At 45.4% G+C, this 25,904-nt stretch overlaps 1 protein-coding gene across 1 annotated transcript in view; it reads left to right on the plus strand.

Moving 5' to 3' along the window:
• The window catches only part of SGPP2 (sphingosine-1-phosphate phosphatase 2), an 86,090-nt gene extending 62,439 nt beyond the window's left edge, over positions 1-23,651 (plus strand). Inside the window, exons 3-5 of the mRNA XM_059703320.1 lie at positions 4,594-4,773; positions 7,298-7,387; positions 19,619-23,651. Of these exons, the coding sequence (XP_059559303.1) occupies positions 4,594-4,773; positions 7,298-7,387; positions 19,619-20,170 (822 nt within the window). The 3' untranslated portion in view covers positions 20,171-23,651. The remainder of the gene's footprint in view (positions 1-4,593; positions 4,774-7,297; positions 7,388-19,618) is intronic.
• Positions 23,652-25,904: the final 2,253 nt, after the last annotated feature.

Raw genomic sequence — 25,904 nt, forward strand, 5'->3', positions numbered from 1 at the left:
TCTCTCCCAGCCCCAGACAACCACTAACCTACTTTCTCTCTATGGATTTGCTTGTTCTGACCATTTCATATAAATTGACTCATGCAATATTTGTCCTTTAAATGCCTGGCTTCTTTCACTTAGCATGCTGTTTTCAAGGTTCATCCTCCGTGCTGTAGCATCTATCAGTACCCCATTGCTTTTTATGGGCAAAAAAGTATTCCATTATAAGGATGTATCACATTTTGTTTATCCATTCATCCACCAATGGATGGTTAGGTTGCCTAAACTTTTTGGCTGTTGTGAAGAATGATGCTGAGAACTTTCGTGTATAAGTTTCTGTGAGAACATATGTTTGCAGTTCTCTTGGGTATGTACCTAGGAGTGGAATGTTTGGGTGTCTGGTCTACCTTTCTTCAAATAATCATATTAGTAACTTGAGGAAAAGGGGAATGAGTCTACTCTGGATCCATTAGGAAACAGAAGGGTACGTATTGGTACAGAACCTATGGTCTTTGGGTAACATCTCATTGTTCTCTACTCTCCAACTGCTAAAGAATGATATAACTAATTCCTGACTTATTGAAAATAAATCCATACATAGACTATGATTCCCAGTGTTTTCTTCCCATGAGACCTGAGGGATGTCATACCCTCCTGTCACTTCATCTTCTGCGCCATGATTTCCCCATGGTGGAGGGAGCTATGGGTGTAGCCAAAAGGAAGAAAGATGTCAGAGTTTATAAAAATTTGTGTGTGGATGAAGGGCGTGGGTGGGTATAATTTGAAAAGAACCTATGGATGTTTCCTCCATCCTGCAGTGGACTTAGCTTTTATTATAATGAGAGTGGAGCCTTCACACTGTGGGATGGGATGCGCTGTGGGGAGGACAGTTGGGGGCAGGCAGCACTCTGTGTATAGAAATGAACATGTGGCTTTGCTTGTGAAGTCCTGCAGCTGCTTACTAGCAACCATGTTACTTTGATGACCTCCTGCTTCCGGACCTGTTCGGGTTTTATTTATGCCAGTGTGAAGAGCAATGTCCTGTGAATCGGAGACGTGTTTGACACAGTAAACTTGTCATTTGGATTGTAATACTAGGAAGGGCCATCACACTAAGAGGAAAGGTGCCTCTGCCAGCCCAGAGGAGCCCAGCCAAGAACAGATCCCAGTTGGAAGTCCATCCAGACTGTGAGAGTCCACTGCTTCCAGTTAAGAGAATGGGCTCACTAGAGAAGCTTTTTATCTGTTTGGAATCAGCAGTGGACTATCCAGAGAAATGGATTTTCTTCCCAACTATGTTTCCTTTATCCTGTAATCAGGGCAGAAGTAAGAAAATCAGCTAATTCCTCCTTGGGAAATGCCACTCCTGTCCCCTCCCCACCTCCCCCCGCATCACACATCATCATCATCATCATCATCATCATCATCATCATCACCAGCACCACACAGGGGACCCAGATAGTCTGCTAAGGTGTTAATGCTGTATAATTGCCTTTCCTCCTCTGGGATTTTTCCTTTCCATATAGGCCTTTGGGGCCTGAGCCCAAAAGAATGTGATAGATGTTGGAATGTAATTTGGTCTCTTTATGTACAAAGCCAAGCCCTCCATTTAGGGCAAGCCCTATCAAGTTAAGCATTATATCTAACTGCAAACTGAATGATGAAATGGTTCTCTTTTGCCATGGAACTCTTTCTAATACTTTATTTTTTAGAGCAGTTTAGTTTCACAGCAAAATTAAGTGAAAAGTACAGAGAGCTCCCTCATAACCACTCCCACCCCTCCGAACAGCATCCTGCATTATCAACTTCTCCCACCAGAGTGGGATGTTTGTTACAATTGATGATCCTACACTGACACGTTATAATCACTCAAAGTCCATAGTTTATATTAGGATTCACGGTTGTGCATTCTCTGGGTGTGGACAACTGTGTAATGACATGTATTCCCCTAATTACAGTGTCACCCAGAATAGTTTCATTACCCTAAAAATCTCCTGTGCTCTGCCAGTTTGTCCCTCCCTTCCCCTAACACCTGGCAATCACTGATCTTAGTTAAAAAGTCTTCTTTAACATTCAGCCCAAGTGCTCCTGTTCCTCCAGGTTGAATCCAAGTCTGTCTCTACAAGTATGCATACCCATAGAATTCTGCGGATAATTTTCCTCAAAGCATCGTTGCAGTATGATGAGAGCTTCTGTTTGTGTGACTGTTTTCCCCACTCAAGGATGGGGGCCTATGGAGGCTTGTTGTAATAAATGTGATGGCAGAGACAGGGCCAACCCCCTGTACATGGTACTCTTTCCACAAGACTTGAAAAATACAGCTCTGTTGTTGTTCTTGTTTAACGAGAGCTGTCATTATAGTAATTGTTATTTGAAATTTATTGATCAGAAGCAAGGTGTAGTCCATGGTAATATTTTTGAGTGAAATAGCCAAATGCTCTAATTCTTAAAAACCTCCTTCAAACATAGAAGGCAAAATATAAATAAGTCAAGGGACTCATGAACGTCAAGAAAATTAAATAAGTTTGTTGCATGAGGGTCGCCCAGTCTGTCTTTACTTTATGATCTGAAGGTCTCCTGTCTCCAGGGATTTTAAAGTATTTTTGAGCAAACTAGAGATAGTCATGATGCCAGTAATATTTTGTTTATGTTGGTGAGTGGGGAAGGGGAAGGGTTAGAAATATATCTCAAGCAGCCTGTGAGCAATCCTTGGGAGTCAATATCTACAAGTTTTTCAACTCCCGAGATAAGTCAGTCGGATGTGGTTTTTACAGGTTCGCAGGAGAGAGGCGGAAACATGAAAGAGCGAGCTGGTTTCCAGGACAGTGGCTCCTGGTAATAAGGGGATGGTAAAGAGGTTAAGTTTCAAAGTCCGCATAGAAGTCGCAGCCATGGAATCTGGAGTGATTGTCGCTCAGGCTTTAAAGCCTGTGGATGTGGCCTGCTGTGCACAGACGGTGGCTCTTGGTTTTTAACCCGGAGCAAAGTGGCAGTGGAGCACAAAACACATGCAGTGCCTTCTGGGGCTACTGACTATGCTGGGCTAATGCTCAGGAATTAACCGGCAACTAAAAGAGCTCAAAGAAAGCATCAGAATATGGGAAACCCTAAGGCAAGCTGGCTGACTAATCAAGATTATTTTGAACTAGTCCTCCCATAGTGGGTTTTGTTTCAAAGCAAGGTAACCCATCCATCACCAGCTAAATAAAGCCGTAGCAAGATCAATACAGTCACGGTAAGACGAGAAAGTTTAGGATTAAAGCCCTTGCCACAGTGACCTGTGCAAGCATACCGTGGAAAGCAGTGCTTCTCAAGTTCTCCTGTGCGCACAACCCACCCAGGAGTCTTGTGGAAATGGGGGCTCCAGTTCAGTAGGTGGGGCTGTGGCCTGGGATCTGCATTTTAAAACAGCACCTGTGTGATGCAGAGGCCGCAGATGCAGTCACTTAAGCAAACGGTTTGCTTTTTCCTCTTTTAAAACAGATCATGAAATTGTCTTCTTGTAAAGCTCTCTGACAAATAAGTCTGTTGTTAACAGTCCTGTTCATTTCTGGAGGGCTTAGAAATAAAACTCTTATTTCTGTCTTCTGCTTTAAGAAAAAAGGAAGGGAGTGGAACTTTCTTCTACAATGGCATCATGAAACAGTCATTTGAAGAAACTCCAGATTCAGTTGTCTTGTTTGGGGCTGAAAATACAACATTTATTTTACTGATGCCTCTGATTTCTTTTTTCATTTTTTAAATATGTTTTTATTGATTAGGGAGAGAGAGAGGGAGAGAGAGAGAGAGCGAGAGAGAGTGAAAGAGAGAGATACATCAATGTGAGAGAGAAACATTGATCAGCTGCCTCCTGCATGTCCCTACTGGGGATCAAGCTGCAACCTGATCATGTGCTCTTCAAACTAGCAAACTTTTGGTGCATGGGACAACGCTCATACAACTGAACCACACAGGCGAGGGCGATGCTTCTGGTTATTGAATGAAATTAAATTAAATCCAGTATGTTGCCTACATATAACAAGAGTAACAGTAGCAAAAAAAATGTTTAGCTAGAAGATCCATAGAACAATCACTGTTCTGGTTAAAACATGAAAACAGTGGTTGGCTGATTTGAGCATCAGATGGTCTTTGGTCCAGGACCATCTTGTGCTTGGACAAGTACTATCACATGGTCATGGCACAGAGTTTGAAGGCAAACTCTCTTGATTCTAATCCAATGAATCCCACCATTTATTGACGGCATACAGTGGTTTACTCACCGGTAAAATGGGTCTGTACTCTCCAGATATTACGGGATTAGGTACGTAACGTCTGTAAAGCTCTTAGAACAGTGGTCGGCACACCTCCGAGCTATGTAAATGCTTGTTGAATATATGACTAAAATAAAGTGAGTCCCTGCCACGTCTTAGTTGCTCTGTGGAATCCAGAAGGCCTGGTTCTCTTTTTGCCAATTAAATATCACTCTGAAAGCCTTTCCCAGCTGATAGCGGGGTCCGAAAGAAAGAGCTTTTCAGCCAACAAACAGGGAAACCCGAAACAAATCCGCGGAGCGTGGGAGTTCATTGATTTTACTTGTCTAGTTAGACTCACCTCGGTCCTTTGGCTTTGCAGCTGGTGATGTACATTGGCCAGGTGGCCAAGGACATCCTGAAGTGGCCCCGCCCCTTCTCCCCTCCGGTGGTGAAACTGGAGAAGAGAGTGATTGCTGAGTACGGAATGCCATCTACCCATGCCATGGCGGCCACCGCCATTTCCTTCACCCTCCTCCTCTCCACGATGGACAGATACCAGGTAAGGCGCCTGACCCCTCTCCCTCCCGTGGGAGGCTCTCCACACGATGAGGGAACAGAGAGAGGTTCCACTTCAGAGTTTTCTTTCAAAGCTGCTTTGAGGGACTTTGAGGTTCATGAAATGAAGCCTGAGAACTAAAGCCTAGTGAGCTGTTGATGACAATGACTTCCTAAGTGACCTACGATTTAGCATCCAAATCAGGTTGTGCCCAAGAACGAAAGTGGACACCATTAATAATGACACCAGCATAACAGGGACTGTCTGGGAACCAGGGTGTGTGGACTCCCCCTGCAGAAAGCATTTTCCCCCTGAACTGCCTGACGAGACAGCACTTGAATGGGTGCTCACGTCCTGTTTGCAACAGGCACGAGGCATTTATGATCCTAGTAAATGATCCCCCAGGGTGAGATGAGTTCACCAAATCCTCCTGCTAGACTTCCCAGGGCCAGGGGCAAAGCGTCTGCGCCCCAAATGACTCCCAAGGAGGCCTCCGCCCCTGACTGGGGCTCAACCATTAGAAGTAATGGCTCCATGTTTTCTAGAAAACGGTCTAAAATACAGGAGATTTTCATAAATGCTGAACACAGAAGAATTTCACTTAATATCTGCTTACATGCCAATTCGTGTCAGGCCTTTCAAAAGTTAGATAATTCCTGCAATGAAGTTCTGTTTTGCCTGTCTGAGAACTCTTGCCCTAGTTTTAATTTCATAATTTTCCCTTTGATCCATTGGAAAAGGTAGATTTCATGAAGTCTAGCAGTCCTATTCATAAATGACAGCAATGTTTTGTCCTGTCCCCACACCCAAGAAACCCATTCTATATGCCAGGGTGTACAGGCATGGGGGGTCAGCCTGGTGGGGTTGGAAGAAGACAAGATTAGTATTGGGTCCTGGCCCCACCTTTGCGGTCATCTACCTGGTCACGTGGGGTTAGACCTCAGTTTCCTAAATGGGAAAGGGACAGATGTAAGGAATATCTCCGAGCAGTTATAGTAAACTTGTGTTGTAACTTTCTTCAGTGTCATGTCAGGATCAGAAATGTCTGAGTGCCCCAGTACCATCTGAATTAATTTAATGTAGGTTTCTGAGTTAGGCCACACCCAGTGGGTGACTGTGGGCCCAGCATCGGCCCCCACTGGGCTGCTTTCATCTCCAGAGAGGCCTATGAACATGCTGATGTGACTTTGGGGGAAAAAAAAACAAAAACAAAAAACCAGCAAGTAGAGGCTCACCGCAAGGATACCAATGCTCATTTTGAGGCCACCTGGGCCTTTTAAACAAATTCTTTTAGTTCACATGATGCAACAGTTTTCATAAGGCCTGGGTTGTTATGGTCTTCTTTCCTGTTTAACTTTAGAGGTAAATATATTTAGCTACTTCAGTTATTGCTCCTAAATAACACTAAGTATGGGATTCATTTGTACAAATATGTAGTGAGCTTAATACCAGACTCTAATTTCAGAATGCATTGACTCAATTTTAGCACCCTTTTGATGAAAAACTGACACCCAGTTAATGATAAACTTTAAGAAATGAGACATAGCCAAGTATCTCTGTACTCACCTGTTATGTTGGAAAGGCTGTGCTAGACTTGGGCTCAGAAGGTGTGGCTTCTGGGTCTGACTCTGTCAACTTCTGGCTGTGTGACCTTGGGAAAGTCACTTTGCCTCTCTGAGCTCCAGCTCCTGTTTGGAGGATCAGCTGTGATGATTGATGGGGAAGCATCTTTGTGCTCAAGTTTAATACTAATATAACTTGTGATCAAGGGTTTCCACATTAGTAGAATGTAGCTAATGATAGAACCTACCTCATAGAGTTGGGTGAAGATGAAATGAGATTGTGACTATAACGTGCTTTGCATAATATAGGCAGTTCTCCATTGTCTTTATTCTTCTCCATGGAAGACCACAGACATTAGACCTGGAAGCACATGGGTTATATCTCCATGGATAGTTCATAAGCAGAGTATTCATATGTTCTTATATGGTTTGGCACCAGCCACATTCCTTGGTCTGCTATCCCACCAGCAAATGTTGAGATTTAGTAAAGTTGATTCTGCCTTGACATCTGGGCATAGATATGTCCATTCTTAGCCTGGGCCCGTTGCTGCCAAGCTTGCTCACACACCACGTGTGAAGTAGGTGACTGGACTTCCAGATCCTAGCGCTGTCTGGCCCCTTAATCAGCACTGTATGCTTCATACGATTTACTCTAAGCATAGGTGGAAATAAATAATTATCTACTCCACTGATGCAGCCAGCACAATAGCTGTGAACATGAGTCTTCAAGCCCCATTCATGTTGTGAAACTTCCTCCCAGAATTAGATCCCCAGGCATCTTGCCCTTTCTTCCCTCTGTTTTCCCTTTTCCACGTGTCTCAGGTCATTAGGCCGCTGGCCTAGGGCGTGCGAGGTCGAGACAGCAGTCACTGGATCAGGAGTCCTGTTCCCTTCTATCGCATTGACTGTGTGTGTGTGTGTGTGAAAACGCAAGATCACGCCCTTGTTGCCTTTCTTCCCTACAGTATCCCTTCGCTCTGGGGCTGGTGATGGCTGTGACGTTCTCCACGTTGGTATCTCTCAGCAGGCTCTACACGGGGATGCACACGGTCCTGGTAAGACATTTTGGTTGGGTCTTGGGGTGATCGTCCACGTCAGCAGTTCTCAACCTGTGGGTCGCGACCCCTTTGGGGGTCGAACGACCCTTTCACAGGGGTCGCCTAAGACCATCGAAAAACACGTAAATAATTACATATTGTTTTTGTGATTAATCACTATGCTTTAAATATGTTCAATTTGTAACAATGAAATTGGGGGTCACCACAACATGAGGAACTGTGTTAAAGGGTCGCGGCATTAGGAAGGTTGAGAACCACTGGTCTACGTAATATTGTGGCTGGTGTGTCAGTGTGTTCTTCACACGGTATTTTTTATAAAGCTGTTTGCATATGTAATTACATTTTCCATCAGGCCAGTGAGTTAAGTAATTATTATTTTATGGCACATCCATAATAATGGTAATGAATTATTAAGATAATATCAAGGAGGCTGAGCTGGGCCAGATTCTCGTGACTTTGAAGATGGGCTGGGATCGTGACAGAGACTTGCGTCATTTATTTTCATGTTGGTTTACTGCTGATGAAGCAAGCAGAGCAGGGAAAACGCCCAGGGCCGAGGGTGGGATGAGTGGATGCAGTTCCCCACTCAGGTCCTTGCAGAGATGGGCCTGAATTTCAGAGGTCTCAGCTGCCCTTGTAGGATAAGGGTCCTGCCAGGTCGGAAGAGCCCAGAATCCTTTTGTACTGTCCTCAGCTGGAAGTGGTGGAGTACAGAGATACACATTCATTTATATACTCATTGTCAGGCCCCTGGGCCTCCTTAAAAGATTCTTTGTAGCCCACATGGTGCAACAGTTTTCATAAGGCCTTAGTGGTTATGGTCTTCTTTCCTGTTTAATCCTTAATGGTAAGTATATTTAGCTATTTGGGTTATTGCTCAAATAGGATCACCTGCATTGAAAGATCTGTCCACCCTTTTATGGCATTAGGGATTTTTTCCCAGGCTGCCACACGTGGCACAGTTAAAATGGCATAGAATTCTATTTCCTAGAGTACCAGCCAGTTGCATGGGTTTCAAAGAGCTTACGGTTTTTGTCCTTTTATTGTTTTATCAACTTAAAAATTCACCAATCACTGATTTGTAAAATTCTTCTTAGTTGCTATAACCCTGCCTCCCAAGTCTGATTGAAAAGGGAACCAATTCATCACCAGAATTAATATCCATCCTGACACAAATGACAGGGAAGTAATATTCTCTGTCACTGAGGCCGTCCAGCCTCATCAAAGACATTGCACAGCCATCTTTGACATTGCTAGGATGGTCTACAGAGCAATACTGATTTTTTTAAGTGTCCTAGTGTGATCCAGGCTGCAGAGCATTCGCTCAGGGAGTTCTGCTTTGGCACAGGGAGCCAGGCCTCAAGGGTTCAGGCCCACATGCCCCGGGTCAGGGATAAAAGACTGGCAGGATTTACTTTGGCTTGCAGTGTGAGACCCATGTCACCGGGTCTGCCAGATTTTCAGGTCTTTCTCTTACACCGCTTTGCGCATCAGTGTTTCTACACCAGAATATCACTTTAGGATTTTCAAAGGTGGTTCTATCACTTTTAAGTACGGAATTCCTGTCATTCAGAGGCGTTTGTTATTTTATGTGTTGCAAAAAAAAAAAATCACTCTGGAAGCTCAGACCACCACGTTCAATGAGGAGCCCGCATTGACCTCTGCGATTCAGCGAGGTGAGATAGTCTTTGCCATTCATAATGGGGTCCCAGGACCACAACTTCAGCATCACCTGAGAGCTGGTTAGAAATGCAGACTCTCAGGCCCCACCTGGACCTGCTAAATCAAAACCTGCATTTTAACAAGCTTCCCACAGATTCTAATGTGAGATTCAGTTTGAAAAGCATGGAAACCGTCTATGCTCAAATCCCAGCAAATATAGGAACAAGGCCAATTAAATTTCAACCTGCATGGGCCTGTTCAACAATTACATCCCCTCGAACATGACTTTCCTCTGGCCTCTGGTTGCTCAGAGGCCCTCTGCCCACCAGAGTTGAGAAGCATCGCTGAGATGTTTGGCTGTGTCTTCTAGCAGATTGCCCTTCCCCGCTCTTGTCATTCCTGCAGGCTGCTGAGCAGGTGTCGATGAGGATGTTATAACCTGCCTGGCAGCTTGTTGGAGCTGATGTCCCAATCCCCTGGGCCTCCCACACCCTGTGATTCATCATAGCTAGAGCTGTTCATATTCCTGTGAATTATAGGGGGAGGGGTGGGGGAATTTTGTGTGTTTCATGAAGCTCTACTGTTTGAACTTAGATTTCTGTGAAGCCAAGACAAGAAACTGATTATTTCCTAAATCATGCTGTATATGGAACAGAATTTAGAAATATGTAGTACAGCTAAATATCTTTCTAGTTAATATTATAAAAACATGAGATAATATTTATTTATATCATCATATTAAGAAACAAAATACCTGCCTTATTTACTCTTTTAGCATATCAGTGCCATTAAATAAAACAAAAAAAGAAAACAAGATAAAACTGGTAATTGTTGTCATATGGAATATGCATAATCAATCATTCAAGATAATTAGTCATATGAATAAACATTGAAATCTCTACTTGCTAAAGTATAATCTTGAAATGGTAAAATCATAATCTTGCCCAAATATAAAACGAGTCAGTGTCAGAGACTTCATTTAACTCATTAATTAGTGAAGGAGCCAATAAAAGTAAAGATGAATTAAATATTTACATATCATTTAATAAAGAAATATTATATTAAGATTGCTGGGCTGTATACAAAACTAATTACTGTCCTACAGACTGTAACCTTTGGGGTTATAATTTCCACTGAACAGAAATTGTTTGCATCTCTACCAAACAAAGATCTATCAGCTGTCACTTCACTAAATCTGAGACTTTTAATCCATAGTAAACAGTGAGTTGAACAAAGTATACTTCCCCTTCTATAATCCTTTGCCCCCATATGACCTTGAAATATTTTTGTCATATATCCAAGTTTTATATAATTCTTCATAACACACTTGTAGAAATCTATTTTTGTTAATGTCACCATAATTTTTTTAATCCTCACCGAGGATATATTTTTTAAATTGATTTTTAGAGAGAGAGGAAGGGAAAGAGGGAGAAACATCAATTGGTTGCCTCCCGTACACTACCCCCCCCATCCCCCCCACCCCCGCCAGACCAGGGATCAAACCCACAACCTAGGTATGTGCCCTGACCAGGGATCAAACCCGCAATCTTTTGGTGCAGCTCCAACCAACTGAGCTGCCCGGCCAGAGCATGTCACCATGCTTTTTAATGAAGGTTTAAATATGCTCGGTCTCCAAGCAGGCATTCATTCTCAAATCGCAGAAGGTGAACGCTGGCATGCTTTTTCTAAGTCGTATAGCTACTCCAGAGCTTCAGTGAGTTTTCAAAGAGTCTTTTTCAAAGCTTTCTTGTTATCACTATAGATGGCCATGCCTAGTGATCCCGAGCCCTAGATTTGTGCTCGGCTATCTGAGTGGTTCAGAGAAGTCGTGACACAAAGGGAGGGGCACAGGGACAGCGTCCACGTATAGCCATGAGTATCAGGCAATTCTGCTGCTCACGCTCACACCACGTGCTTCCTGCTCCTGACTGACCCTGTGGACATCAGTGTGTTTCAATAGGAAATTAGCCCTAGCCGGTTTGCTCACTGGATAGAGCGTCGGCCTGGGGACTGAAGGGTCCCAGGTTCAATTCCGGTCAAGGGCATGTACCTTGGTTACAGGCACATCCCCAGTAGGGATTGTGCAGGAGGCGGCTGGTCGATATTTCTCTCTCATCGATGTTTCTAACTCTCTATCCCTCTCCCTTCCTCTGTGTAAAAAATCAATAAAATATATATTTAGAAAAATAGGAAATTAATATTTTTGAACATAGGCATTCACTCTTTCTCTCCTATACATATGCTAATTATGTGACCTGTATGTTTCTCTCTGCAATCATTTATATTCATTTTCAAGAACAATGCACCCATCTTGCCATTGGCTTCTATTGAATCTCATCTGCATTACTCTCAGAAATTCAATTAATGGTGAGCTGGAATGGAAAGGAGTATTGGAGTGTGTCAACTAGGAAACATTGACTGGTCTATAACTTCAAATTATTTTCTAGAATAATTACAGTGTTTGGGGGTAGGGGTTTTTGGGGGGGGGGTGGTTTGTTGTTTTAATGTCAGGGTCTGCTTGAATTCAGAGCTCTCACTGCATCTACAAAGAAGCGGGTCCTGGCTTTTACTTCCCTCCTGGCTTTAGCCGCTCTGTAAAGGCAGCCAAGGGCAGAGAGGGCCCTTCACGTTCTCAGCAGGGGACCGAGCAGAGGGGAAGATGCCCGAATCATAGAGTTTTCAGCATAAATAGTTCCAAGATCTGAATGCATTCTTTCCTAACAATTGAATGAATGGGTTGGTTCGGGCCCCTTCTTTCTCCTTAGCTAATCCTGCGTTGTGTTGGTCGCTCAAAAGCATTCTTCAGGGAAGATGTTTGGAGATAGAATGTAAATTTGTCGCTGTAAACTGCATATGGGACTGTGATGTAGAGTCAGAATTCACAAATTCTGGGAGTTCTCCGGGTGAGGGCCTGCTGTTGAAATATCTAGAGGTGTTTGCCAAAAGGAGTGTTCTTTTCGCTAAGAATTAAGATCACTATTTTATGTGTTGATATTTGCTAACATTTGTCTTAATGCTTGGGATGGTTCTATTAGCATTCTTTCCTGACACTTTTGTCTATATTGTTGTTCTCTGAAATGAGATATAATAAAGCTCAAGCTTTTATCTGAATACTAAGTTTTATAACCAAAATGACAGAGTAGGTACAATAATCAAAGGGATGTAGATCTTTCTGCATCTTATCTTTAGAAAATGTTAGTTTCTTTTTTAAATAATTTGATTTCTTTTTAGATAATTTGAAAGTCTTTGAACCTTGAATGGTAAGTTGAATTAAAGATTGATTATATTTCAAACAATGTGATCTGTAGGATAGCACTGGCAACGTCTTTTGTGTGCTTTTGTCTTAAATGTTACTTACATCATGGGGCAATGATGTGTTGATTATCATATAGATTCTTGGGGGCATTCCAATTTTTGGCATGATATGAAAACTTATAAGTATTTGTTATTTCTATTTTTGTCCATTTTGAAACATTCTGATTTTAACATCCTGATTTCTTCTCTTTGATTACATTTTATTATAATAAAACCAATAGGCATTAACTAGAAAATTTAGAGAATACTGCAAAGCATGGAGAAGATAATCATCACCTGTAATATCCAAACAGAAAAAAGTACTCAACATTTTAGTTTATTTCTTTTTGATGTCTTACCCATGCATGCAGCTATATACCATATAAAGTTAGGGTCATCCTTTGTGTAAAGTTTGAATTATGCTCGATATATCTCATTTATGGTTGGTTATTTTGAAACAAACACAAAAAACACACACAAAAAAAAAACCCAAAAAAAATTGCAGAAAATTATCTTTTCAAATGGAAAATGTTCCTGCTGTCATTAGATAAGAAAGCAGTATGCATTTTAATCTCATTTTTGGTGCACTGTGCCAAACACATGACCAGGCGCGCAGTTCCAAAGAAATCACCCCCTGACTTCAAATCTGCCAGAAACCAAGCAGCAGATGCAATTCCAAGTTGGAGATTGTGAGCTTTTATGGTTTCTGTGAATTTAGTAGCTTGAAAAAAATTCATGTAAAAGTTGTTCAAGAAGTTTCAAGCACTACAGTTATTTTTAGAAGCCTTTTAGCATAGTTTGTTATTAAAAACTTAGAGCCCCAAATTATCAATCTCATGAGCGATGGCTCAAGTATTTTCCTTACAGAAATACCTAAATGTCTGTTTATCGCCTTTTATGGCTAAAAATCCAACTGTGTGGCTAGAAGAAAAAAAACTACACCAGCAGCCACACTGACTAAAAGCACTTTTGCTTAAGTGCTGAATCTGTGGGCCAAAATAGTCTGGTCTCCTGGTGTATTGAAGATGAACAGAATTTGTTGTAGAATGAATATTCCAACCAGATGCCTGGGAATTTGATAACTGCAATTACAGAGGAAGACCGAGGGGGAAGGCAATTTTTCTTTTATGTATTGGAACAGTGCATATTAAATACTCTGGATGTGCAGGATAAGAGAAGGGCACTAAATTCTCCAGTCACGACGACGGAATGTCTGCTGCATGTTAGGCACTGTGCTGGGAATGAGGAATCGTGCATACATGCAGGAGAGCTCATCTTTACTGACCGGGGTATAACCCACTCGGGGAAAGCCTGTGAACTTAGGACCTGCAGCAAAGGCAATATAAGGGAAGGGCCTTTTGAGTGATATTGAGCAAGTGCCTTCACGTGCAGTTCAGGGAGAGGTTATTTGCAACTGTGGTGATACCTGAAACCTTACGTGAATTGATAAGGTTTTGATAGAGAGGGTTCAAGTGCGCTGCACATAAAAGGAATGCAAAGCTCTCATGATAAAACTGCACGAGGCACGTTTAGGCAAAGCAAGTAGACCTGTGTGGCTGCAGTGGAAAGTTCAGATTGGAAAGTGGTGAGAGAAACCCTGGAATGATAGCTTAAGCCAACCCATAGCACGCAGGACTCTGACCCTTGATTGATAGGCTCCTATTTCTCAGTGTTTCCTATTGGGACTCACTCACGTCAGCATTGCCTTAGGGTGTTTTATTATTGATTTTGAGAGAAAGAGAGAGAGAGGGAGGAAGAGAGAGGGGGAAAGAAACATGCCTCCTGCATGCCCCCTACTGGGGATAGAGCCCGAAACCAGGTATGTGCCCTGATTGGGAATCGAACCCGTGACCTCTTGGTGCATAGAGCAATGCTGAACCACTGAGCCACAGCAGATGGGCTACATCATGCTTTTCAAAATTCCACATCCGAGCCTCCTCCTCCTTTCCAGCGCGGAGCTCCCACCTGTGAGCGTGCCATGGGCAGATTGAACTGGTTCCTACAGGTGGAATTGGGTGTTTCCAGTCTCTGGCCGTTATAAGCAAACTACAGCTGACAGCTTGTAAATGCCTCATTTCAGATGTAGGCAGGTGTATCCGTGTGGTCCAGTTCCAGAGTGAGATTCTGGGTCAGAGGTTAAATGAACTTGTAATTTTAAAAAAATATCGCCAAGTTCCTTCCTATAAGGGTTGTGCCATTTTGCATTCATATGATTAATAGACAGAGTCCCTTTTCCCCTCTCCCGTTTCATCAACAGGATGTTGTCACACCTGCAGATTATTGTTAAGGATGGTGGGCGAGAGGCACATTCTCAGCACGGGGTGGGGGTGAGGAGGGAACACGTTGGGGACCTCAGAGTCCAGCACACTACTTTACGCTCAGCAGCGGTTCGCTCAGAAGTGTTACTCAGTGCCAAAGAAAGAGATCACTAGCTTCTTAATTTTTGTTTGAAATGTAATTTGTAATTTTTTTAAAAAATTAACAGTGGAATTGACTGTTTTGGGTGTATAGTTCTGTGGATTCTAATACACATAGATTTGGGTAGACACACCCACAATACAAAATAGTTCCATCACCCCAAAAAAACTCCCTCATGCTATCCCTTTGTAGTCTCACACTCCCCCCACTTTTGGACTGGCAACTACTGATCCCATCTCCATCACTATAGGTACATCTTTTAGAGAATTTCGTACAAATAGGACCATACAGTATGTAGCCCTGAGAGATGGTTTTTTTCCTCTCTGCATAATTTCCTGGAGATTTCAAGCTGTTGCTGCATCCGTAGTTGGTTGCTTTTTATTGCTGAGAAATAGTCCGTTGTATGATTGTAGCACAGTTTACCTATTCACCCCGAATGACATTGTGGTTGTTTCCAGGTTTTGGTGATTATTGATAGAACTGCTTAAATATTCATGTCCAATTTTTGTGTGAATATAAGTGTTAATTTATCCTCACCATAAATCCCTTTATGGGTAAGTTTAGGTACATTTCCATCTGTTTAAGGGGTGTCCATAGTCCTTTTCTATAGACTGCTCACTTCCTTTACTCATTTTTCTGTTTGTGGGTGATCTTTATTTTAGACAAGTTGGTTTGTGGGGCTCATGGGGCCTCTGGGTGAAAATGTCTAGCATTCTGGCCCGGCCAGTGTAGCTCAGCTGTTGCGCATCAACCCAGCAACCAAGAGATCATCAGTTTGATTCCTGGTCAGGGCATATGCCCTGATTGCAGGCTCAATCCCCTGTGAGGGATCCTGCAGGAGGCAGCTGATCAGTGACATTTCTCTCCCATTGATGTTTCTATCTCTCTATGCCTCTCCCTTCCTCTCTATAAAATCAATAAAAACGTATTTTTTAAAAAAATGTCTAGCATTCTGTTAACAAGTGCAGGACTAAAGTTTGCGAGAGACACCTGAAGACATGGATGTGAGAGTCACACTGACAGATAATGGAAGGTAGGCCCATACTAACTCTTCAGGGGAGAAAACACGCAAGGCTTAAAGACAGAATCTATGGAAATGCCCATGTTTAGGACATGGAAACAGGAGAAAGATCTAAAGGAGACTTCTTAAGGGTCAGAGAAGAGCTAGGCTGGTGCAGGGTAACATTAATAAAAACTGAATATTAAAGGTCTGCTAAATAAAAGGGTGTAAATCCACAGGTCACAGTGTTCAGAAGAAGAAAGACTGTCTCCTTCCAAGAATTCCAAGTCAAAGCCCTACAACTCATTCCAATTGGGCTAGCCTAGGTCACGTAACCACTCCTATACTGACCACTGCCACTAGGAGATACAGTGCACTGATTGGCCTACCTAGGTCATGTGCTCCAATTCCATAAATCCCAGAACCTCATGGATTCCCAAGGGAAAATATGAGGCTCTTTGGTCAAAGACATAGATGCTGAAATAAAACAACCACCAAGTGTCTGAGTGGCCTTTGGAAATGGTGTATTCTAAGTAGAGGAATTTAAACAGCACTTGTGTTTCACATTGAGGAAGTGGAGGCAACTGGTACAGAACATTTAATCCGAAAGTGTGACTTAATTTTGGTAACCAGGATGCTTAAATGAAGGACTTTTCCTTTTTTCAAAAATAAGTCAACGTCAGTGCATATGAATAGGCATGGGGAAAGGAATCATGGGAAAGGAGACCATGGGGATCATTGAGGAGAAAGATGGTGGCGGAAGAAAGAGCAGGTGAAGCCCAGGTGCCATGTGGAGACAGTGGGGCCACGAGGCTTCCCCTGAAGAGGCAGGCGGTCTCCCTCATCTGTTCTCCTCACTGAGGTCAGAATGATCCTTTAAAGGTGAAAGTCTCCTTAGCTGGTACCCAGTGAGAGCTACTTCAGTGGCTCCCTTTGCTCCCACATGCAGTCCTCAAGGAGTGGATCAGACTTCAGGGTCTTGTCTGAAGTGTCTCCGACCTGTGTTTGCTCTCTATTCTCCAGCCCCAAAGGATCACCAAGATCCACACACACTAGGCTCGTTCCCTCTTGAATTACAGAATTTCAGGCCCACTCATCCTGAAATTTACTGTAGCCTTGGTGATTTTTCCTAAGGTTTAATTCTCACCCCTTGTTCAAGATGTCATTAGGAACTAAGCAAGAGAAATAATGAAATTGTTATAAAATGAAAGACCAATCCTTTAGAACTCTATTATATATATACTAGAGGCCCGGTGCACAAAAATTTGTGCGGTCAGGGGGAGGAGGGTCCCTCAGCCTGGCCTGTGCCCTCTCGCAGTCTGGGACCCCTCGGGAGATAACGACCTGCTGGCTTAGGCCTGCTCCCTGGTGGCAGAGGGCAGGCCCAATCCCTAGGTGCAGCCCCTGGTCGGGCTCAGAGCAGGGCCGATTGGGGAGTTGGAGCACTGCCCCTGTCATGCACAGAGCAGGGCGGATTGGGAGGTTGTGATGCCACCCTCAGTTACGCTCAGGGTAGGGCCGATTGGGGGGTTGGGGCACCGCCCCCTGTCACACTCAAGGCAGGGTCGATGGGGAGGTTGCGGCGCCACCCCCTGTCATGCACAAAGCAGGGCCCATCAGGAGGGTTGGGGCTCTGTACCCTGTCATGCACAGAGCAGGGTTCATCAGGGGGTTGGGGAGCTCCCCCCTGTCATGCACAGAGCAGGGCCGATCAGGGGGTTGAGGAGCTCCCCCCTGTCACTCACAGAGTAGGACCGATAGGGGAGTTGGGGCACCACCCCCTGTCACACACAGAGCAGGGCAGATCAGGGGGTTGGGTTGCCGCCACTGTTACACTCAGGGCAGGGCCGAGAGGGAGGTTATGGCTCTACCCCATCACACACAGAGCAGGGCCCGTGGGGTGGGGGTTGGGGCGCCACCTTCTATCACTCCCAGAGCAGGGCTGATTAGGGAGTTGGGGCACTGCCACTCTCACACTCAGGGCAGGGCCAATGGGGAGGTTATGGCTCTACCCCGTCACACACAGAGCTGCAGGGCAATCAAGGGATTGGGGAGCTCCCCCCTATCAGGCACAGAGCAGGGCTGATCAGAGGGTTGGGGTGCCTTCCCCTGTCAAGAACAGAGCAGGGCGGATAGGGAGGTTGTGGCCCCGCCCCCTGTCACACACAGAGCCACAGGGCAATCAGGGGGTTTGGGCGCTGCCCCCTGTCACGCTGATCCGGGTGACGGGAGGCCTCTCGGCTCCACTGATCCTGATGCTGGGAGGCATATTATCCTTTTACTATATAGAATAGAGGCCTGGTGCATGGGTGGGGCTGGCTGGTTTGCCCTGAAGGGTGTCCTGGATCAGGGTGGGGGTCCCCACTGGGGTGCCTGGCCAGCCTGGGTGAGGGGATGATGGCTGTTTGCAGCTGGTCACACACCCTTCAGGGTGGGGGTCCCTACTTGGCTGCCTGGCCAGTCTGGGTGAGGGGCTGAGGGCTGTTTTCAGGCCGACTGAAGCTCCCAACTGCTCCTTTTTTTCTTTCTTTTTTTTTTTATTCTGGGCCAGCTTTAGCTCTGGCTCCAGCTCTGAGGCTTCTGCTGCTGAAAGAAGGTATCTGGTTTGTTTCGGTTCTATAATCGAAACAATGTATAACTCCAGCTCTGAGATCCCGGGCTCGCTGAAAGCAGGTTTCTGGGGTTTTGTTTAGCTTCTATATTTGTTACAATGTTTCTTAAACTGCAAGCTCAGAGGCCGGCAAGGCAGGCGGGGAAAGTTGGTTTCCTCCATCACTGAAGCAAGCAAGCCTCATGTTAGTTTCAAGCTGCCTGGCTGCCGGCCGCCATCTTGGCTGGCAGTTAATTTGCATATCTCGCTGATTAGCCAATGGGAAGGGTAGTGGTCGTACGCCAATTACCATGTTTCTCTTTTATTATATAGGATATATATGAAAACAAGATGCCAGAATATAGACAAGGTTGGCTCTAGGTAGTGGAAATATTAAAAGCCTGCTAAATAAAAGGGTGTAAATCCACAGGGAACAGTGCTCAAAAGAAGAAGGAACATCTCCTTCCAAGAATTCCAAGAGAAATGATGAAGGATCTACTTTTTTCTTACACTTTTAGGTGTTTCCCAGATTATCTACAATGCATATGTATTACTTTCTGGCGTCTTCCAGATTTTCCAATGCGCTGGGGGAAACGTTTTACAATTTTCAACTGTAAGCTCTCAAAATAATCCACATGAAACTATAACAAAACTAGCAAGCTCCTTATTCTGGCTTAGATGTATTCGTCCATTAATTACATTGACCTCATCTTCTAATGAAGTTTGCAATGTGAACGCTAAAGGAAAAAGAAAAACTCACAGCCACTCAGTGAGTTTGTGTCCTGGTGGAGCTTTGGTACCACCACAGCCAAAACGACTCCTCAAACCACCCCCGGTAAACAGCCCTGTAGGTAACAGGGAGTGGCTGCTGCTGTGTGACTGTGGCTCCTTCCCCCTCCAGCTGCAGCTGCAGCCCGGCCACCAGGGGAGGATGGCGCCACCTCTGTGAAGACCATGGCAGTGCTTGTCATAAATTTAAATAAAAAATAATAGCAGATTGAAGGAACAATGTGATCAAAGCTATGCATTGAGAAAACAAACACAGAATTTCTTCCAAAAGACAGAAACACTGGAAGAAAATGCATAATGTGAATAGCGTGATTTTTGTATCTCTCCTACAGTTTTTACCACTTTCCATTTTTCAAACGTATTAAAAAATAAAACTATGTAAAAATTGTGCATTTTAAGTATCGTGTCAACCATATTGGACTCCAAAGTTTGCCCGCACACAGGGAAGCACTCACTGGCTTTTCTCTCCCCGCAGGATGTGCTGGGCGGCATCCTGATCACCGCGGTCCTCATCGTCCTCACCTACCCCGCCTGGACCCTCATCGACCGCCTGGACTCGGCCAGCCCGCTCTTCCCCGTGTGTGCCATCGTGGTGCCGTTCTTCTTGTGTTACAATTACCCCGTGTCTGAGTACTACAGCCCCACCAGGGCGGACACCACCACCATCCTGGCCGCCGGGGCTGGGGTGACCATCGGGTTCTGGATCAACCATTTTTTCCAGCTCATGGCCGAGCCCACAGAGGCTCTGCCTGTCATCCAGCACATCCCCCCACTCACCGCTGGCATGTTGGTTCTGGGTCTGACCAAATTTATGGTGGGGATTGTGTTGATCCTCCTGGTTCGTCAAGTTGTACAGAATCTCTCGCTGCAAGTCTTATACTCCTGGTTCAAGGTGGTCACCAGGAACAAGGAGGCCCGGCGGAGGCTGGAGATCGAAGTGCCTTACAAGTTTGTCACCTACACGTCGGTTGGCATCTGTGCCACCACCGTTGTGCCCATGCTGCACAGGTTTCTGGGATTGCTCTGAGCCTCAGGCACTTGGAGATTAGCCCTTTGGACAAGAGCCAAGATGTAGGAAAGCTGTTGGGTGGACAAGTCTTGAAAACACATTTTATTTTGAAAAACCTTTAAGTCATATGTCTGTTTTGCTGATACCCATGCTAAATGCCGGTGCTGTGTGAAAGGGAAGTTGTCTCGTAGGAGCCTCTAGTCTGGAAGGGTCACGCCAGACTAAACCCACTATCAGGTTCTTTGAAGGTCCCCACCCTGTCTGCTAGCTGGGACTCGACCAAGTCAGGGGCTGGCAGGAATAGTGGGTGATTTAGGAACAACCACAGGCCCACTGGGCTCTGGAGAGATGGTAGGTGTGGCGACTGGAGGTGGAGCGTTCTTCCCAGTTACGACCCGGCCCCGCAGTGAGTCTCACTTCCCAAGTGGGATCTTTGGTCCGGGAGGCACCCTGTGGAAGGACATTCCTTAGGGTGACTTTATTGTCAGTATGATCAAATCGGGCTGCCCGCTTGGGTGGTAAGAGCGCTGCAGACCTCACTGTGATGCCCTGAAGGGCGGGCACAGAGCTGTGAGGTCCTAGGCAAGGGCCTGCTCCCCTCACGCGTCCCCATCTTTGTAGGCGTGAATATTGAGACAGGGATCTGCTCCTCCTCGTTTGTACATTTTGCGGGATTCCAGGTGCCATCACTGCACCCCTGACCCAAGGAAGCAGCTGGCTGCTCCCACCGCTCCAGGCAGGAGGGCTTAACCTTCCTTAAAGCAGGCACAGCTGCGCTTCTCCGAGTGTCCTGCTCTCTCCCGCTTCAGAGTGACTGGGGATGTGCACTCTGGCCATCAGCAGCTTTTTTTGCTTCTTACAAACTTTCATCGACATGTAAAGGTGGACCAGTGGAGGGACAGAGAACATACTCCTCCCAGGAGCCTGACATGAGGGACGCACCCTCAGGACATTGCCTCATCCTGACATGGCTCCTCCATTTCTGTTACTTTCTGTGAATCTGTATTTCTCATCTACTAAATAGAATCAGGGCCCCCCTTTCCATCTTCCCGCCTCTTATCTCTTGGCAATTTTAAGGGTAATTAATGCAAGAATAACATCAGCCTCTTTTGGGAAAACAAGCCAACCAAACACAACAGCCTTCACACCGAGGGTGTGTCCTCAGGAGACCAGGAAGGTGACCATTACGCAAGCACCACAGGCTCTCTCGCAGGGCTCCTCTCTATTTGTTAGGAGTAAGGAACAAGTAGCCACAATTTTCTCAAAAATGAGTATACCTGTAGTTAACAAAGTTTGTTTTGCGCTCCAGTGCCTGGGCCACGGAAGCAGTGACTTAGGATCCCAACAAGCTTCGCTGTGCTCACTCTGTGGGGACAATGAGCCTGTGGAAAGTTAGGCTCCGCACCTTCGAATCCAGCATGAAAACAGAGACCTCCTTCGTCCCTCTCTCCAATAGGTCCCCTGGCCTCGTTGCTTGAATAGCCTTCTGTATTTGACTTGCTGCTCCAGTGTCCTGAGAATAATTTTTAGTAAAACATCCTGTTTTTCCTTCAGATTCTTCTCACATTTTTCATAGTTAGAAAGTAGAATAAAAATGGCTGCCATTTGACTATTCTGACTATTCCTTCAAATCCTATCTTATAATAGACAAACATGGTAATTGACCATACCTTCGCTACGCCTCCCATTGGCTAATCAGCACGATATGCAAATTGACCGCCAACAAAGATGGCGGCTAATTTGCATACTGCAGGCAGGGCAGGACAGCATGAGCCACCAGCACGAGCCGCCATCCAGGCGCCTGTGTGCGACCCCAGAAGCTGCCTGCCTGCCGTCTGTGTGCACAGCCCGGTGGCCGGCAGGGTGGGGCGCGGTAGATCACGATCCCCCTGCCCCACGCCCCGCCACCCGCCGGGCCTGCCGTGTGCGGCAGGGCGGGGTGGCGCGGCAGAGGGCCTGCCATATGTGACCCAGCGCAGGATCTGGGCCTGCCGTCTGCCACCCAGGGAGCTGGCCTAAGCCAGCAGGTGGTTATCTCCCGAAGGGTCCCAGACTGTGAGAGGGCACAGGTCCGGCTGAGGGACACTCCCCCACCCCACCCCCAACCCCCTACCAGTGCACAAATTTTTGTGCACCGGGCCTCTAGTTCTTCTCGTATTTTTTATAGTTAGAAGGCAGAATGAAAATGGCTTCCATTTGACTATTCTGACTATTTTTACATCAAATTGATTAGAGCTGCTCCATGATTGGGGGGACAGTACTGGGGAGAGTCCCACTGACAGGCACTCCCAGTGCAATGGATGAGGCACTTTCCTGTAACTCCACCACCCTCTGCCCTCAAAAAACCCAACTGGATAATTATGCAAACTGATTTCAGTTGATCTTTCTGAGGCCATCTGACAAAAGGATCAGCCTTTGCCACTTGTATCATTTGTTGTCACAGCAGTGGCGTTGGCAATTCATTCATGTGCGTGTAAAATTTTTGCTGCCTGTCTCTTCTGTGTTAAGTGCCAACAGTACTAAGGCCCATGAGCTATACTGGTGTATTTAAGGCTGTGTGTGCACAGTTTGGATTGAGCCACAGCACATTAAAGAATGGCCAGGGGTTGGGCATAGTCACTTTTTTCAAGTGTCTTATCACAGCTCCTGGAGAGTCAAGAGTATGTATGGATGCGGCCACGCTGGGTTTTTGAGCTCCTGCTTTGCTAGCCCTCTCCCTCCATTGCTCACACCACTGAAGTCTCACACCCACACATGCCCATCAGAGTTTGCCTTGATCTATGTTAAGGCATTGAGATTTTCTCTCTGGGGAAAGACTGCCCCCTGCTGGTTTGCCCTCAGCCTTGGTCCAAAGCCCCTCTTGATCTGGAATCTTGAAGATTGAGAACTTTAAAAATGATATTTTTAAAAAAGAAAGCAATTCAGAAAATTCAATAGGATGCAGAAATTTGAAAAATACAACTACCATCAAAATAAAAAGGAACTTTAAAATCTAGCTCACAGTGGTATCCAATAGAAGCTGAAGATCTGGGGTGTGGCCAACCCTGCATTTGGAACCTGTCTGCTACCTGGGACCCCAAAGCCCTCAGGATCATTGGCCTCGGGAGCCAGGTGGGAAAATATCCCCCTTTCCTTCCTGCTCCCCACCCACCACCACTCTGTAACCATCCATTCTGTAACCATCACTCTAAACAGTGGTCCTTTCATGCCAGTTTCGCTCAAACCTCTACCATAACAGAATACACGGAAGAGGGAGACATAGAAGAGACCCCTGGACTGAAACCCCTAATGAGGGAGGCTGAATTCACTCTACAGCATGCCAGGTGGTCGCATTGAAATGTGGGATTTTCTCTCCCAAATAGGCGACCGATGACTCCCAAGTATCACTGAAGCCTGTGGTGGTTCAGGCTCTGCTTTCTATTTTGGAAGTTTCTGATGTCTTGCTTATGTATCGATATGTAAATGTATCCTTTAAAAAATAAAGTCATCTTTTATTTGATCATGACTTAGTAAGTGCTTTAAAAAAGTTTCTGCTTCCTTAGATATTTTCCCCCCTAAGCTTTTTTTCTCAGGGTTCATTGGACCTAAGTTAGAGGAGACAAAGATATACAGCAGGCTAGATAATTATCGTAATTCAATCACAGGCAAGCGTTGGTGGCGTGTCTCAGAGGTCACAGATGTGATCGGCAGGAAGTGGTGTGTTTGCATGCTGACATACCCTCTAACTCCTTGATACTAAAGAGCACCCTTATGCCGTATTTGCACATAAATGTCACTGTGTTGAAAGGTAAATGTTACAGGTGTTGCTAGTTAAACAAAGGGTTTTCACAGAGTACACTATTTGCTGACCAAATGGACATGATCCTATTTCACATTTTTACAATGATGTTGCTCTGCCTTCAAACATCACACATTTGCTATTTGAAATGGTACAGAAAGCCGACACCCTTATTTGCAAGGCTAAGGCTAGAATCCTATTTGTACTTTGAACAGTATTTAATACTGAATAGGCTGGGTGCGTTGGATGAGACCCCAACTGCCCTGTGGAGTATGCTCAGGAGAGCAGAGACATGGGCTCAGAATCATGATTCAAGATCCAAAGTGTTAAGACTGAAGCCCCCAAACTGGAATTAACCGCCCCTCCTCTCAATCCGCACGGCATGGGTTAATTCCAGTTTGAGGGCTGCAGCAACTCAAGAGAGGCTTGCAGGAGGAGTGCCTGGGCTGGGAGGTTTGCACAGAGATGTGATGGGAAGTAGGCACAAGATGACACCCATGGAGGCTCAGCATGTCAGAGACCCTTCCTCAGACCCTTCCACCCAGCTCCCACACAGAGAATCCCACCAAGTCCGGGCTGGCGATTGGGTAGCAGTAACGGTGGTATCAGGGCCAGCCAGAACCAAGTCACAAAAACAGGGAGGAAGGCTGAGAAGGCCTTCAGTGCATTTCCTGCGTCCACGTGGGGCCATTCCAGAGGTGACCTCTGGCGGTGATTTCAGGCTCCCTTCATTTTCCACACTGGAGTGTGCAGAGCAGTGCGCACCTCCCCCTCCCGCCAGCTCTGAACCTCAGACACAGCCTCATTCCCGTGTCCTCTTGGCTCTGAGCAGAGGTGACGGCAGCCAGGGACTCGGGCCGTGTGCCCGGTGCCTTCCCTCCCTCCTCTTTGCTCGGTTCCCTGCACTAGTCCTGTGGAATTTCATTTAAAAATATTTTTCCATGAGCCAGGCTCTTTGAGGGACCCGTGAATGCTTCATGTCCCTTTAATGATAGTGACGGAAGCCCTGGCTCTCAAGTAAGAGGCTGGCCAGGACCAAGTCGAATAGGGATGTAGACGTCTATCTCATTTTAGAGAAGAGATGTTTTCCTAAAAGCTGCCTGTGCTCAGATTTTTTTAAACTTGAATCTTAAGTATACCGAGGGATTTGCTGTTTAAAAATCATATGCAATTCACCATTTCTGAAAACATAAGGCTCTTTAATGAATGACTGTGGCTGCGTCTTGCGCCCATTGTTTGCTCAAAGTGGGGCGCACCTGTAGTGCAGACTCTATGTCCTGGATAGTGTTTAGAATGCTACATTCTAAAAACTGTAGCCACATGAGACAGAGCTCTATGAAGCCCGAAATCCATTTTCCTTTTCCACGCCTGTCTAGATGGCATGCAAAACAGACAGGGGGGCAGGGAGGAGCTGGGAGCCCGGCCGGAAGGCCTCTCATGCATACTTGGAACATCTGTTGGCTTTGCTCTCTGTGGCTGTGATTTCGGGGTCCCCTTGGCTGGAGCACAAGCCATTCTTCCCCGATAGAGGTGTTCAAAGAATGTCAGCGCCTCTTGACAAAGTGAGCCTCGAATTGTTGTGGGCGGGGCAGGGTGACATGCCACCTACCTGTACCTGTGAGTCTAAAGGAGTCTGCAGGGTCCCTTGGTCACATGGGAACCAGGTGGGTGGTGCTGGGAACCAATTGGGCACAGGATACACTAAACACAGATCAGCTGTCTTAATTAGGTGCTGATAAATATTTGGCTAGAAAGCTATCTTTGTTGTGGGGGGAAAAACAGTTTAATGCAACTTTTTCATGAAATCAATTCTGCTATTAATAGGTATTAGTATTATTTTTATCAGTTTATTCTTTTTATCTCTTGCATCATAGTTTTGTTTTCTAAGAATTCAAAACATACATCTTCCATGTCTCAACTTGTTCAGTCTTTCCTCTGGCTCCCTGAACATCTGGAATACAGTTATAACAATAC

The sequence above is a fragment of the Myotis daubentonii genome, chromosome 7, assembly GCF_963259705.1.
Source record: "Myotis daubentonii chromosome 7, mMyoDau2.1, whole genome shotgun sequence".
Classification (NCBI taxonomy): Eukaryota; Metazoa; Chordata; class Mammalia; order Chiroptera; family Vespertilionidae; genus Myotis; species Myotis daubentonii.